At 37.4% G+C, this 15,101-nt stretch overlaps 1 protein-coding gene across 2 annotated transcripts in view; it reads left to right on the top strand.

Annotated features, from left to right (window-relative positions):
* The window catches only part of KIAA0319L (KIAA0319 like), an 86,913-nt gene that overhangs the window by 40,376 nt on the left and 31,436 nt on the right, over positions 1–15,101 (top strand). For both annotated transcript variants that reach the window (XM_033114279.1, XM_033114278.1), the window contains exons 4-5: positions 10,605–10,842; positions 13,167–13,268. In XM_033114279.1, coding sequence (XP_032970170.1) covers positions 10,605–10,842; positions 13,167–13,268 — 340 coding nt within the window. The remainder of the gene's footprint in view (positions 1–10,604; positions 10,843–13,166; positions 13,269–15,101) is intronic.

The following is a 15,101-nucleotide window of genomic DNA, read 5'->3' as shown; positions in this document are numbered from 1 at the left end:
GGATTTCGTCACGTGCTTTTTCGTCATCTATTGAGATAATCATGTGGGTCATTGTTTTTAGTGTGCTAATGTGAATAATTTGATTGATTTTGAATGTTAACCCAACCTTGTATTCCTGGGATAAACGCCACTTAGTCATGATATATTATCCTTTTTATATATTGTTATATTTGATTTACTAAATTTTTGTTATGCATTTTTGCATCTGTGTTCATGAGGGATTGTAGCCTGTAGTTTTCTTGTCTTTTAACATCTTTGTTTGGTTTTAACATCAGAGTAATGCGGTCTTATAGAATGAGTTGAGAAGTTTTCAGTCTGCTTTAATTTTCTAGAAGAGTTGTATAAAATTGGTACTTTTATTATTTAACTATTCAATATAATTGAAGCCATCCGGGCCTGGAGAAATTCTAAACTCCAAATTCAATGAATACGATAGATATATAGCTATCTAGGTTATCTATATATCTATAGTAAGATTGTGTCTTTCAAGGAATTTGTGCATTTTATCCTAGTAGTCAAATTTATTGGCATAAAGTTGTTCACAGTATTCCCTTATTGCTCTTTTAATATCTGTAGAACCTGTAGTGATGTTACCTTTCTCATTTCTGATACTAGTAATTTGTGTCCTCCCCCATACCCCATCCCTCCTCCTTTTCTCTCCTACTAATCAGACTAGCTATATTTTCTCAAAGACCATTTTTGGTTTCGTTCATTTTTCTCTATTGCTTTTCTATTTTCTATTTCATTAGTTTTTGCTCTAATCTTGATTATTTCTTCTGCTTTATTGTTTCTTAGATTCCATTTGCTCTTTTTCTAGTTTCTTAAGATGTAATCTGAGGTGATTGATTTGAGACTTCCTTTTCTTTCTTTTTATTTATTTATTTTTATTAATTTCAGGTGTACAAAACAATGTAATAGTTAGACATTTATCATTTATATCCTTCACCCAGTGATAACCCCTCTCCCCCCAAGAGACCTCCTTCTTTTCAAACATAGGCGTTACATAGGCATTTTGTGCTATAAATTTCCCTCTAAATTCTGTTTTAGCCACATTTTACAAATTTTGATATTTTGAGTTTCCAGTTTCATTCAGTTCAAAATGCTTCAAAATTTCCCTTTGACTACTGCTTTGACCCTTGGTTGTTTAGAAGTATGTTACGTAGTTTTCAAATATTTGGGAGGATTTTCTGTATTGTTTTATTGATAGGTAATTTAATGCCATGGTAGCCAGTGAGCATTGTATGACTTTAATGCTTTAAATTGATTGATACCTGTTTTATGGCTCGCAGTATAGTCTAGTCTGGTAGATATTGCATGTGCACTTGGAAAGAATATGTATCCTGTTGTTATTGTTGGGTGAGTGGTCTATAAATGTCAGTTAGGTCAAATTGGTTAGTATTGTTCAGATCTTCTATGTCCTTATTTTCTATTAATTTCTATCAGTTATTTAGAGAAGTAATAAAATATCACACTGTATTTGTAGATATATCTGTTTCTTCTTACTGTTAAACCAGCTTTTGCTTCATGTACTTTGAAATTCTATTATTAGATGTATACATATTTAGGATTATTATGTCTTCTTGATGAATTGACCCCTTTATCATTATAAAATTATCCTCTTAATCTCTGGTAATATTCTTTGCTCTCAAATCTGTTTTGTCTCATAATAATATAGCCACTCAGGCTTTCTTTTGATTAGTATTAGCATAATACATCTTTTTCCATTCTTTTATGTTTAACCTATTTGTGTCTTTATATTTTAAGTAGATTTATTATAGGCTGCATATAGCCAGGTGTTGCTTTTTATCCAATCTGACAGTGTCTACTAATTAATTGGAGTGTTTAGACCATTTTATGTGATTATTAATGTGATTGGATTCAAATCTACCAACTTAGTATTTATTTTCTATTCTTTGCGTTCTTTGTTTATTTTATTCCTATTTTGGGGGGTATTTTTTTATTCCATTTTATCTCTTTTTGTTGAATTCTTAGTTGTGGTAAGCAGGATAATGTCCTTCCTCCCCCCAAGGATGCAATGTCTTGATCCAGGAACCTGTGAATATGTTATAAAGCAAAGAGGCATTAGGGTTGCAGATGGAATTAAGGTTGTTAAACAGCCGACCTTAAAATAGAGACATTATCCTGCATTTTCCAGGTAGGCACAATTCAATCACAAGGGTTCTTAAAAGTGGAAGAGGAAGATACAACTATGGAAGGACAGAGAGATGTAACATTGCTTGCTTTGAAGATGGAGGAAGGGGACCATGAGCCAAAGAAAGTGGGTGGCCCCTATAAACTAGAAAAGAAAAGGAAACAGATTCTCTCCTAAAGTCTCCAGAAAGGAACACAACCTGTCAACCCCTTGATTTTAGCCCAGTGAGATCTGTGTTGGATTTCTATCCTACAGAACTGTAAGATAATAAATTTGTGTGGGTTAAGCTGCTAAGTGTGTGGTAATTTTTTACAGCAGCAATAAGAAAATTAATACATAGTTATAATTCTTCTATAATTGTTGTATAGTTTTACTGGTAGCTATAGAATTTATAGTACATATCGTTAGTTTATCAAGGACTACCTTCAACTGATATTTTACCTTCAATTGATATTTTACTATCAATTGCATAGTATACATAGCAGTATGCTTCCATTTTCTCTTCCCAGCCTTTTGCTGCTGTTACACATTTTACTTCTACATGTGTTATAAATCCCATTGTATATTGTTATTTTTGCTTTAAACAATCAATTATCTTTTAAAGAGATTTAAATAATGAAAAAAATATAACAAATTAGTTACTATTTCCAATGCTCTTTATTACTTTGTGTTGATACAGGTTTCCATTTGGTATCATTTTTCTTTGTCTTGAAGGACTTCCTTTATTATTTCTTGTAGTGTAGGTTTGTGGTGATGAATTCTTTCAACTTTTGTATGCCTGAAAGGTCTTTATTTCACTGTACTTCATCTTTGAAAAATATTTTCACTGTGTAAGTAATGGTAAGTTGGGAGGGTTTTTCTGTTTTTGTTTTTGCTTTCAGTACTTTGAAGATACTGTGACAATGTCTTTTAGCTTGTGTTGTTTCTGTTGAGAAATCTGCTGTAGTTTTTATGTTTGTTCCTCTATACATAATGTGTCTTTTTTTGCTCTGGTTAATATTATGATTTTCTCTTTATCATTGTTTTTAAGCAATTTGATTATATTATTCCTTAGTGTGGTTTTCTTTGTTTCTTGTGTTTGGAGCTTGTTGAACTTCTCAAATCTTGGTTCAAATGTGATTTTGTAGTTTTCATCAAATTTGGAAATTATTGATCATTATTTCTTCAAATATTTTTCTGTATTCCACCTTCCCTTAATAACTCCAGTTGGAAGTATATTTGGACACCAAAATTTGCCCTATAATTTGCCCTGTAATTTGTTAATTTCTTTAGTCGTTTTTCTGTGTGTTTCATTTTGAATAATTTCTATTGTTAAGTCTTCAAGTTTACTAACCTTTTCTTCTGCATTGTGCCATTGAATCTCTACAGTGTATTTTTCATCTTATACATTGTAATATTCATCTCCAGGAGCTTGATTTGGGTCTTTTTTTTTTTTAACATATCTTCCATGTCTCTACTCAATATATGCAATCTTTCTTACAGCTTCATGAACGTACAGAATACAATCATCATAATTTTCTTTTTTTAAAAAATAATTTTCTTAATATGCTTGTCTGTTCTGTCATCTGTGTTATTTCTGGGTCAGTTTTATTTATTTATTTTAATATTTTTAGAGACTTTTTATAAGAGTTTACTTGAACCAAACTGCTGACATATGCCAGGAGGGTAAGATCTCAAATGCTCTGGAGAATAATAGTTTTGCAGCTTCTTTTATGCATTTGAAATTAAGCTGGAAATGTAAGGAAGATTATTTGGAGGTGGGAGAAAGCAAGGCGGGGATTGGATTACGAAGTAGTTAACAAAGTTTTAAATTCTTGATATTTTTCCTCAATATAGGATTTATTTTCCTGCTTCTTTGCATGTCTGATACTTTTTGATTGGGTGCCAGACATTGCAAATTTTTTCTAGTTGGGTGTTGGATATTTTTGTGTAGGTATTCTTTTTTTTTTTTTTTTTTAACTTTTATTTATTTTAAGTGTGTTCTTCCAGGACCCATCAGCTCCAAGTCAAGTAGTTGTTTCAATCTAGTTGTGGAGGGCACAGCTCACAGTGGCCCATGTGAGGATCGAATCGGCAACCTTGTTGTGTTAAGAGCAATGCGCTCTAACCAACTGAGCTACCAGCTGCCCCTGTGTAGACATTCTTGAATCTGTTATGGGATATGGTTAAATTATTTGCAAGCTGTGGGATCCTTTTGTGTCTTAATTTTAAATTTTGTTATGTAGGCCCAGAGCTCCATTTAACTTAGGGTTAATTCTTCCACGCTATTGAGGCAAGACCTTTCTTAGTACTCTAACTGATGCCCCATGAATTATGAAGTTTTCTATTCTGGCTTTTTGGAATATGTATTATTTTAGCCCATGTTAACTCTGGGTATTGTGCCCTATAATCATTTTGGGTAGTTCTTTCTCTGGCGTTGGGTAGTTTCCATACACACGTGAGATGGTTAATACTCAGTTGAATACTTTAGGGGATCCTCTGCAGATCTTTATAGTTCTGTTTCTGCAGCTCTCTCCTCTCCCAGACTCCCAGCTACATCTCTTCAACTCAGGCAGACTGCCAGTTTCTCTGGATTTCCTCTTCCTGAGCTGTGGCCTAGAAACTTTCTCTAGACAGTGAGCTGGGGCAGTCATAGGGCTTGTTTTGTTTTTCATTTCTAGGAATTGCTTTTCTTCATGCCTGATGTCAGTGTCTTGAGTGCTGTTGTTTCACATATTTTGTCTGGTTTTCTAATTGTTTCAGATGGGATGATAAATCTGATCCCTAGTACTCCATCTTGACTAGAAGCAGAAATCCACCATGTTTTTTGTCTTTTTTTTAAAAAACCTTTTGGCATTCACTTGCTTTACTACTTATTCTTCAAGACTTAACTACCAATTATTCTTCTAGGATGGCTTCTCTGATACTCACTTCCCCAGATTGGGCCCCAATGCTCTCTCCTAAATGTTTGTGCAGTAGCCTAAACTGGTTGTCTTTTCAGTCTGAGAGCATGGTGTTTATTGTTCAAATTCAGTCCTTCCAGATATATCCTTGGTCTTATCCCCCTGCATCTTTAGTTACTCTTACATTGTTCTCTCTTCCTTTTCATCCAAAAATTTGAAGCATAGTCTACACTTGCTTCCCCTTCTTCATTCCCTTGCATTTAGTCCTCAGCCCTGTGAAATTTGGTTTCCAAGCTGCTCTTACGGGGGGTCACCAATAACCTCACAATTGCCAAGTGTAATATATTATTTTGAGTCCTCATCTGATTAAACCTCTCTGCATTATTTCATACAAGTTATAGTTGTCTCCTCTTTCTTGCTATAACTCTTCCCTCTTTTGTTCTTCTCTCTGATCTTTCCTTTTTAGTCAGTTTTGTGGGTCATTTCATTTGCTCACGTCTTAAACATTGGTATTACCACATATTCTATTTTTGAGCCTCTATTTCTTTTACTTACATATTCTTCTTTAGCAAGCTCATTTACTCCCATGGCTTCAGCTACTATCTTTGGGAACTTGATTCCAAGTCTGGATCTCTATTTGAATTTCCCAGAGGTACTTCAGATTCAGTATGTCTAAAACATAACTTGCATGTTATTTCTTAAAGCCACTGTGTAGTCTATTTTAGTTTTTGACACTGCTATAGTTAGTCCCTCTCAAACTAGAAACATGGGAGTCATCTTAAATTCTTTTCCCTAAGCCCGAGATGCATTTCAACTTCACAAATACTAGATCCTTAATATTTTAAAATTCGTCCTGCAGGGGGAATTTTCAGTAATGGTGGCAGAGTAAAGTGGTCTCCTGAACCTCCCTCCCCCCAACAGATAATAATTATAAAATATGTAAAAAGTGTATTTAAAGAAACTGGAAAGGATCCAAAAGCAGACAGAAGCTAGAGGAGAGTTTACTCTTTTTTTTTTTTTTTTTTTGAGAGTTTACTCTTGTATAGCTGCAACTGGAAGTGATAAGAACTGTGAGTTTACAGCTTTTTAAAATTTTTGCCTGAGGGCATTCACCAACCCCTACTTCAGAGAAAAGTGGCCGTGGAAAATCTCAGTCTTACTTTTTTATGGTGGCAAAGAATAGAGTTTAGGATAGAAAAATTACCCAGAAATGTAAAGGGAGGAGCCCTTGAAAGTAAGAAAGCTGTAAAGGAGGGTGAAACCCATAACCTAACTATAAACCCTGCTAAAATCCCTGGCTGACCCTCTAAATTACACCTGCATGGGGAGATTCAGGAGGGCCTGGTGAAAAAGCAGGCAGGGGTCAGAGAGGCAGAGTTCTGCCTTTGAAAGACAGACGGACACCAGGTGAGCTCTGTTAGTTTGTTGCCTTTTAAACGACGTGTAGCTCAGGTGGCAGAAATCTGAAGTCTTACTGACTTGAGGTGTCAGGGGACAGAAAATTAGGGAGTAGTCTCCAGAAGTAAAGAAAGCACAGTCAGAGCAGGCCCCAAATCTGAGCACAATCTATGGCCAAATTTTTGGCCCATCATCAGATTACATAAGAAGACCTGCAGGGGACCAGGCTAAAAAAGCAGCTGCAAGAATTACACAGACATATCAGTTGCTGCATGTTACAGGGGAAGCAAAGTCTACAGTTTAAGTCCAGATAAGTTACTTGCCTACTAGGAAAAAAAAATACCCCAAACAGTCCCAAGGAAAATATCGTAGAATCCAGAGTCACTACATGTATTAGATAAAATGTTGTCTAGTATTCAATTAATTATTAGACATGCAAAGGAATAGGAAAGAGGGACCCCATATTCAGGGGGCAAAAAAACCCCAAAACAGTCAATAGAAACTGACTCTGTGTTGATTCAGATGTTGGAGTTAGTAGTCAAAGACTTCAAAAACTATATAAATCTCGTAGAAGGAAATACCGGAGACTATTTTTGTGATCTTATTGCTGAATTAATGAATAAATAAATCACTGAAAACATGAAACATAAAAGGAAAATTGATAAACTGGAGCTCATCAAAAGGACAACCTTTTGCTATTTAAAAGACCCCATCAAGAAAGATAAAAAGTCGTGGCTCAGTTAGTTAGAGTGCGAGCTCTGGGCAACGGGGCTGCCGGTTCGATTCTCACATGGGCCAGCGAGCTGTGCCCTCTGCAACTAGAATGAAGTCAATGAGCTGCTGCTCAGCTCCCGGGTGGCCACATGGCTCAGTTGGTTGGAACGCAGGCTCTCAACCACAGGGTTGCCAGTTTGACTCTCACAAGGGATGGTGAGCTGCGCCCCGTGCAACTATCAACCGCAGCTAGACCTGGAGCTGAGCTGTGCCCTCCACATCTAAGATTGAAAGGACAACAACGTGACTTGGAAAAGTCCTGGAAGTACACACTGTTCCCCAATAAAGTCCTGTTAAAAAAACAAAAAGGACTGGGAAAACGTATTTGCAAATTAAATACCTAACAAAGGACTTATTTCTAGAATATATAAAGAGCACTTGTAACTTGGAAAACGAATGATAAAGCAAAGGATTTGAGCAGATTGTCCACCAAAGATGTCCAATAAGTACATGAAAAGATGTTCAACATCATTAATCATTAGGAAAATGCAAATTAAAACCACAGTAAGATGTTACTATACACCTCAATAATGGCAAAATTAAAAAGATTTCCTACACCAAATTCTGGCAACGTCGTAGAACAACTGGAATGCTGATTCTGGAGGTGGGACTATATAATGACACAACAACTTTGGGTAATTGGCAATTTATTAAAAAGCTAAAGGCACACCTTCCATATTCCCAGGCAATCTACTCATAGGTATTTACCTAAGAGAAATGAAAGGATATGGTCATACAAAGAAAGGCTTGTAGAGGAATATTTATAACAGCTCAATCTGTAATAGCCCAAACTGGAATCAATGCCAATGTTTATCTGTTGGTGAATGAATAAACAAATTGTGGCATATTCATATAACAGAATGCTACTCAGCAGTCATAAGGCCAGAATTATTAATACACATAGCAACATGGATGAATAGCAAAATAATTTTGCTGAGTGAAAGAAGCCAGACAAAAAAAGAGTGCATTCTGTGTGATTCCATTTATATAAAATTGTAGAAAATACAAACTATAGTGAGAGGCAGCAGAGCAGTGGTCTCCTGGGGAAGAGAAGGGGTTACCGAGGAGTGTGAGGAATCTTTGGATGTGATGGATATGTTCATTATCTTGATTGTGGTGATGGTTTCATAGGTATACACATACATCAAAATTTATCAAATTGTGCACTTTAAATGTGTTCAGTTTACTGCATATCAATTATACATTAATAAAGTTGTAAAAAATGAAGAAAGATTTGAATAAACTTAACCAAAGAAAATATATGACTGGCCAATAAACACATGAAAAGATGTTCAACCTCATTAGTCAGGGGGAAATGCAAATTAAATCACAGCGAGATACCATTAGAATCACAAAAAAATGAAAAGACCAAGATAATCAAGTATTGATGAAGTTGTCATACATTGCTGGTGGGAATACAAAATGATACAGCCACTTTGGATAACAATTCAAGTTTCTCAAAGTTAAACATACACTTTCATGTATATCAATAAATACCTCTAAGTATTTACCCATGATAAATTAAAACATGTTTATAGAAACATTTGTATTCAAACATTTATAGCAGCTTTATAAGAGCTGAAGACTGAAAACAACTTAAATCTCTATGAATAGATGACTGGATAAATAAATTTTGGTATATCTCTATAATGGTATACTACTTGGTAATAAAAAGAAATGAACTACTGATATACACAATCACGGATGAATCTTAAAGACGTTATGTTTTGTGGAAGCAGCCAGAAAGAGAAGTAGTACATATAAGATTCCTTTGATATGAAATATAAGAAAGCCCAAACTAACTAATGGTGACAGAAAACCAATCAGTGGTTGCCTGAGCCTGAGGATAGAGGCAGGAATTTGCTGCAAAGGAACATGAACCAACTTTTGGGGCTGATTAAAATGTTCTCTCTCGATTGTGGTTACATGGATGTTTACACTTGTCAAAACTCATTGACTTCCACATTTTAAATGTATGCAGTTCATTTTATGTAAATTACACTTCAATTAAGTTGATTTAAAAAAATCCATACTACCGCCTTTGTTTAGCCACTCATCATTTCTCATTTGGATGAACCCAGTACCCTCCTAAGTGGTATTCTGGCTGTTGTCGTACTTCTTTAAACACATACTCTAGGCAGCAACCTGAATGATCCATGTAGAACATAATTGCTCACCATTACCTGGCTCTATAAAATAGGATATACTGTCTTTTTTTTGTCTGGCCCGTAACTGTCTTTCCAGCTCATCTTCCCTTACTTCCTGCCTTTCGCTTTGCTTATGGCTCCCAGTTCCCAACACGCCATGTTAATCTCAAATCTTGTGCCTATACTCATCTCTCCCCTCAGCCTTTTTTTTTTTTTTTAAATTGGGGAAGGGGAACAGGACTTTATTGGGGAACAGTGTGTACTTCCAGGCCTTTTTTCCAAGTCAAGTTGTCCTTTCAATCTTAGTTGTGGAGGGTGCTGTTCAGCTTCAAGTTGTTGTCCTTTCAGTCTTAGTTGTGGAGAGCGCAGCTCAGCTCCAGGTCCAGTTGCCGTTTTCTAGTTGCAGGGGGCACAGCCCACCATCCCTTGCAGGAATCCGCAACCTTGTGGTTGAGAGGACGCGCTCCAACCAACTGAGCCATCTGGGAGCTCAGCGGCAGCTCAGCTCAAGGTGCTGTGTTCAATCTTAGTTGCAGGGGGCGCAGCCCACCATCCCTTACGGGAGTCGAACCAGCAACCTTGTGGTTGAGAGCCCACTGGCCCATGTGGGAATCGAACCGGCAGCCTTCAGAGTTAGGAGCATGGAGCTCTAACTGCCTGAGCCACCGGGCCGGCCCTCCCCTCATTCTTTTGTCTAGTGAACTCAGCTCAGCACTGTCCTCCTCCAGCACACCTTTATTTGAACCATCCTTCTTCTCATGCTCCCTTTCTCAGAGAGAGAGTTAGAATTATATACTCTCAGACTGTGTTTCTTTGGTTTATCATAACTTTTATACCATTATGGCTTATTATGTTTTAAGTTCTCTCTCCACTAGATTGTGCGCTTGTTGAGCATAGTGATTATGATTTTTTCATATTTAGGATCCAGAAGGCCTGTTCCATAATAGGTGGATAATAAGTATTTGGAGAATAATTGAATATAAATGTTAAGTGAGAAAAGAAAATGAAAGTACTATACATAGTATGATTATTACTATTCTGTTTTAAGCAAAAAACTGCGTAGAAAAAAAGGACTGGGAACATTTATATCAACATTTTTAATACCAGTTTGGATGGTGAGATTAGTTTCTTTAATATTTTTGACAGTTTTGCATTAAAAAAGATTTTATATATGATTATTTCATGAGACATAATCTAAAAAATGGGCTTTATAACTTTTGCTTACTCAATTGAATTTTTGCATTTCTTTAGGTCCACAAGGCAGTCACAGTTTCCAGTCCTCTGACTGGGGAGATTCCTGTCTGGTCAAAGAATGTATTGGTCCAACCTGAGACGTCAGAGGATCTGGGTACTACGACTAGTGCTCAGCACGTAAAAAGCCCTGAGAAAATTGAGATTGCTACTGAGCCTCTGCCAGTGGCTCCCTCCTACAGTTATGCTACCCCCACCCCCCAGGCGTCTTTCCAGAGCACCTCTGCACCACACCCAGGTGAGGCCCTTTGCTTCTGCCCATGGAGATAGGATGGGAAAGTGGAACATTTCATCCAACTTTCCCTTTTAGTGGAAAGAAAGGAAGGAGGCATGACTTTCAATACTGTAGGTTAAGAGAAAAAATAATCCTGCAAGTGTCCCCGTATTGATAGGATTTGGGGCTCTTGATCCTTTTCTCAACAGGGAAATTTTTGTGGGAATTTATGAGGCTCATTTTCCCAGAGTCAGACTCCGCTGTGCCTGGGACTTAAAGGCACAGGACTCAATTAAGTGACGTTCAAGGGAACCAGCAAACAGGCTGGGGAGGAGGAGTTGGTCTGTGCACCGACTTGCTTTCTGAACCGCTGGTGTAGGTCAGATATTTGTCTCTGATTTGGACAGCATCCTTATTTTTTAAAGCAACCATAGAAAGGAGATTTATACACAGAATGTTGCCCTAACAAGTCTGTGCTTCAGAGTGCTGCACTAAGTGTGAGGAAGTCATGGTTAATCGTGGAAACCAAGCTGATGTTAATTTCCCTGTAAAAAATCAACAGGGTGAATCAAAGCCAGTGAAAATGGAGTTTTGCCAGATTTTAATTTCCTTGGCTCTGGTGGTAACATAACAGGAAATTTTAGGGTTTCAATCCTGTGGCATTAAAGTAATTTTTTTATTCAGACAGAATGCCTGTAATTTTTGGTGCTACATTATATTTTTGTCCATTATATTTTCTCTGAGTATAGTGGTTTCTTCCCTTCCCTCCCTCCCTCCCTCCCTTCTTCCTTCCCTCCCTCCTCCCTCCCTCTCCCTTCTCTCTCTCTCTCTCTCTCTCTCTCAGAGTCACTTCAGAGAATTCTTGTTCCACCTCCTAAAGGGTGCTAAATGGTGAAGCTTCCGTAATGGATGGTTTTCTTTCTCCTGAAGTGCAGTGTTCCCAGATAAATCTCAAATGTCATATTTGTCTAGGAAGCCCTTCTCATCTACCAGTCTTGAAATATGGTTGGACCAGCCAGTTGTTTGCTTTAAGCTCTCTAGGTCCTAGTTTTCATACCAAATAAACAATTATTGTCAGAGAAATAAGGTTTATATAATCAGTGGTTTTCAACAACCTACAAATATTTTTGGTTATTACAACTATGGAGGAGAGGTGCTACTGACATCTAGTGGGTAGAGGCCAGGGATACTGCTAAACATCTTAAAGTACACAGGACAATTTACCCCACAACAAACAATTATCTGGTCCAAAGTGCCAAGGCTGAGAAACCCTAACGTGCATGAAATAGCTTGTGAGTAGTATAAAGACAGTATATACTAGCTATTAGCTGATGTGGTGTTCCAAAAATGCTAAAGTAGTTCAGAAAGTAAATCAGTTTCAACAGAAATGGTCTGGGAAGACTTCTTGGAGAGAAGACTGGCTTTGAGCTAGAAACGAAGTACTGTATTTAGAGTAAAGAAAGCACACACCCTAATTGAGGGAAATAGCTTTAGCAAGAGTAGACCATGGCTTCTATGGACACAAGAGGGAAAATGACTATAACTAGAGGCACAATTGGGTAGGAAGGGCGAGATGGTGTGATCAGATAATAATGGTTCTCTAATACCAACTTAGGAGTTTGGCCTTAAACATGGTGTGGGAGGAGGGGTCTTGAGTAGGAAAGTAACATGGTGGGTGAGGATTTTAGAAAAACTAATGATGGTTGTTGTATAAAAAGACAGAATGGATTAGAGTGGCGAGAGCTAGCAGAGGGAAGAACAATTAAGATTCTTGGAATAATCTAAGCCTGTGGTTGTAGAAACTAGAATGGAAAGAAATTAAGGCTGGCCTTCTGATTGACACTTGCCTTTTCTTCTAGGAACTTTATATATGTATTTTATTAGAAAGTTATCAGCATAAAGATGATCCTTGAAACAGAGTTGAACTCTTAATTATTGATCTCTGTAGAAAATACTATATAAAGAGGGTTTAGGGATTGACAGTAGTTAAAATACAGTGGAGAAAAACTCAGAGAGAAAGGAAGGAAAGTAGAACAATATGGTGTCATGGTAACCAAGAGTTTTAAGATGGAGGCAGTCAGCAGTATTAGATGCCACAGAGGTGAAGGATGAGGGTTGAGAAACAGCTTTAGGTTTTCTAAGAAGCAGTTTGTTAATGACCTCGAAAGATGATTTGCAGTGGGAAAATGGGGGTAAAATCAAATTTCAGGGGATTAGAGTGGATCAATAATGAAGAAATGAAGGCAGTAGCTGAATATTGTTTATAAGAGATTTGGCCACAAAAGGAAAGAGAAATGAGATAAGTTGGATCTAGTTTCTTATCTCTGGTATATTTTCTTTGTTTCCAGTTATAAAGGAACTGGTGGTATCTGCTGGGGAGAGTGTCCAGATAACCCTGCCTAAGAACGAAGTGCAATTAAATGCATATGTTCTCCAAGAACCACTTGAAGGTAAAACATCCCCTTACATTTTGATAGTGTTTTAATTTTTAATGATATCTGCATACCTCAGCTCCTTTATTCATTCCAGCAATCCTGTGAGAATAGGATATAGCATGTACCTGCACAACTGATGCGAAAGGTAATACCATGTTTGAGAACATAGGGTTTGATGTCAAGCCTGCGTTCAAATCCCGTCAGCCGGTCATTAGCTGAATGATTTTAAGCAAATTATTGAACTTCTCTAAGTTTCCTTTTTTTGTTTTTCCCCCTCAGTAAAATGAGGTTAATAATTCCTATTTCATTAGATTACTTTAAGGGTGAAATGAAATGGTATATAAGGCACCTACTTCAGTGCCTAGCATATAGCTGATGCTCATTAAATGTAAGTTGTATTATATCCATTTGAAAGAGGAAGAAACTGAGACTCAGGTTGACCTCTTTATTTTGGCTAACCAGTAAATAGCAGGTACAGAACTTGTAGAGAAGTTATTCAAGACAGACTACTGCTACTATAGATTTGTTACTTAAAAAGACAGACCTAGTGTGATATACAAAATTCAAATTTATAAAATATAAATTATGGCATGATTAATCCATTATTTAAGAAAATTTTTGTAATGTAAGTTTCCTTTTCACCTTTGAAGTAACATAGCAAAGTCTGACTTATGAACACATACATATTCTTTTTTTTTTTTTTTTTTTAGATTATATGGGGAAGGAGAACAGGACTTTATTGGGGAACAGTGTGTGCTTCCAGGAGTTTTTCCAAGTCAAGTTGTTGTTCTTTCAATCTTAGTTGTGGAGGGCGCAGCTCAGCTCCAGGTCCAGTTGCCGTTGCTAGTTGCAGGGGGCGCAGCCCACCATTCCTTGCGGGACTCGAGGAGTTGAACTGGCAACCTTGTGGTTGAGAGCCCACTGGCCCATCTGGGAATTGAACCGGCAGCCTTCGGAGTTAGGAGCATGGAGCTCTAACCGCCTGAGCCACTGGGCCGGCCCCATATTCTCTTTAAGACTCTCTCTGACATGAAGTGAAGCATAGTTTGATGGACAATGATTGCATTGGGTCTATATTACTCTCATTTATAAGGTCAGTTAAGTAGAGTGCCACACTATATTCAGGACGGGGCCCTTCTGTTTTAGGTACACGTTTCCAATACAGTCTTTCTACTTTCTGGATCTAATACCAAATAGTGTTTTTATGCAAAAAGCACTTTTTCAGAATCTAAATGGCCTTTGTTCTTTATTTCTGCCCTCAAATTGAGTTTTCTTTATTAATTCATTTCACCTTCCTCTAGAGAAGCGTTTTCCTTTTTTCCTCTGGTGGTACATTAAGGTGAATGAGTTTGGTGGCCTTTGAAGATGGAGGTGAGGGAAGAACCTCCATGAGTTGCACTTGCTTCCATTCTTTGTGAAAGATATGCTGGGCTCTGCTGTATTTTGTTTCTAACCCCTATTTGCATGTACATTTCTGTGAGTTAATATTGCCTTGTAGATCAGTATTCCAAAACACATCAGTTCAGAAACTGGTTCTTTCCAATGCTCCTCTCCCCAGCTACTTCAACCTTTAATCAGACACACGAGGTGGATGGTTTCAAACTTTCAAAGGTTGGGGACGATGAGGCAGGATCAGCTCTGCCTGTTCTTCATCCCCCTGATCTCCTGTGGCAGCCCCTAAAGCACCTCTCAGGATCCTTCTAGGGCTTGGAGGCAGAGTTTGCAAACCACTACCCCAAATCATTAAAACCAGCATTCTGCCTAAGAGACCTATACTTACTCATTCCTGCCCTTGGGTAAAGTTCTGGCTGTAAGGCATAATTTATCCCCTGAGCTTTTCTGTCTGGG

This window comes from Rhinolophus ferrumequinum, chromosome 9 (assembly GCF_004115265.2).
Source record: "Rhinolophus ferrumequinum isolate MPI-CBG mRhiFer1 chromosome 9, mRhiFer1_v1.p, whole genome shotgun sequence".
Taxonomy (NCBI): domain Eukaryota; kingdom Metazoa; phylum Chordata; class Mammalia; order Chiroptera; family Rhinolophidae; genus Rhinolophus; species Rhinolophus ferrumequinum.
This window is presented reverse-complemented; position numbering and strand designations above follow the sequence as displayed.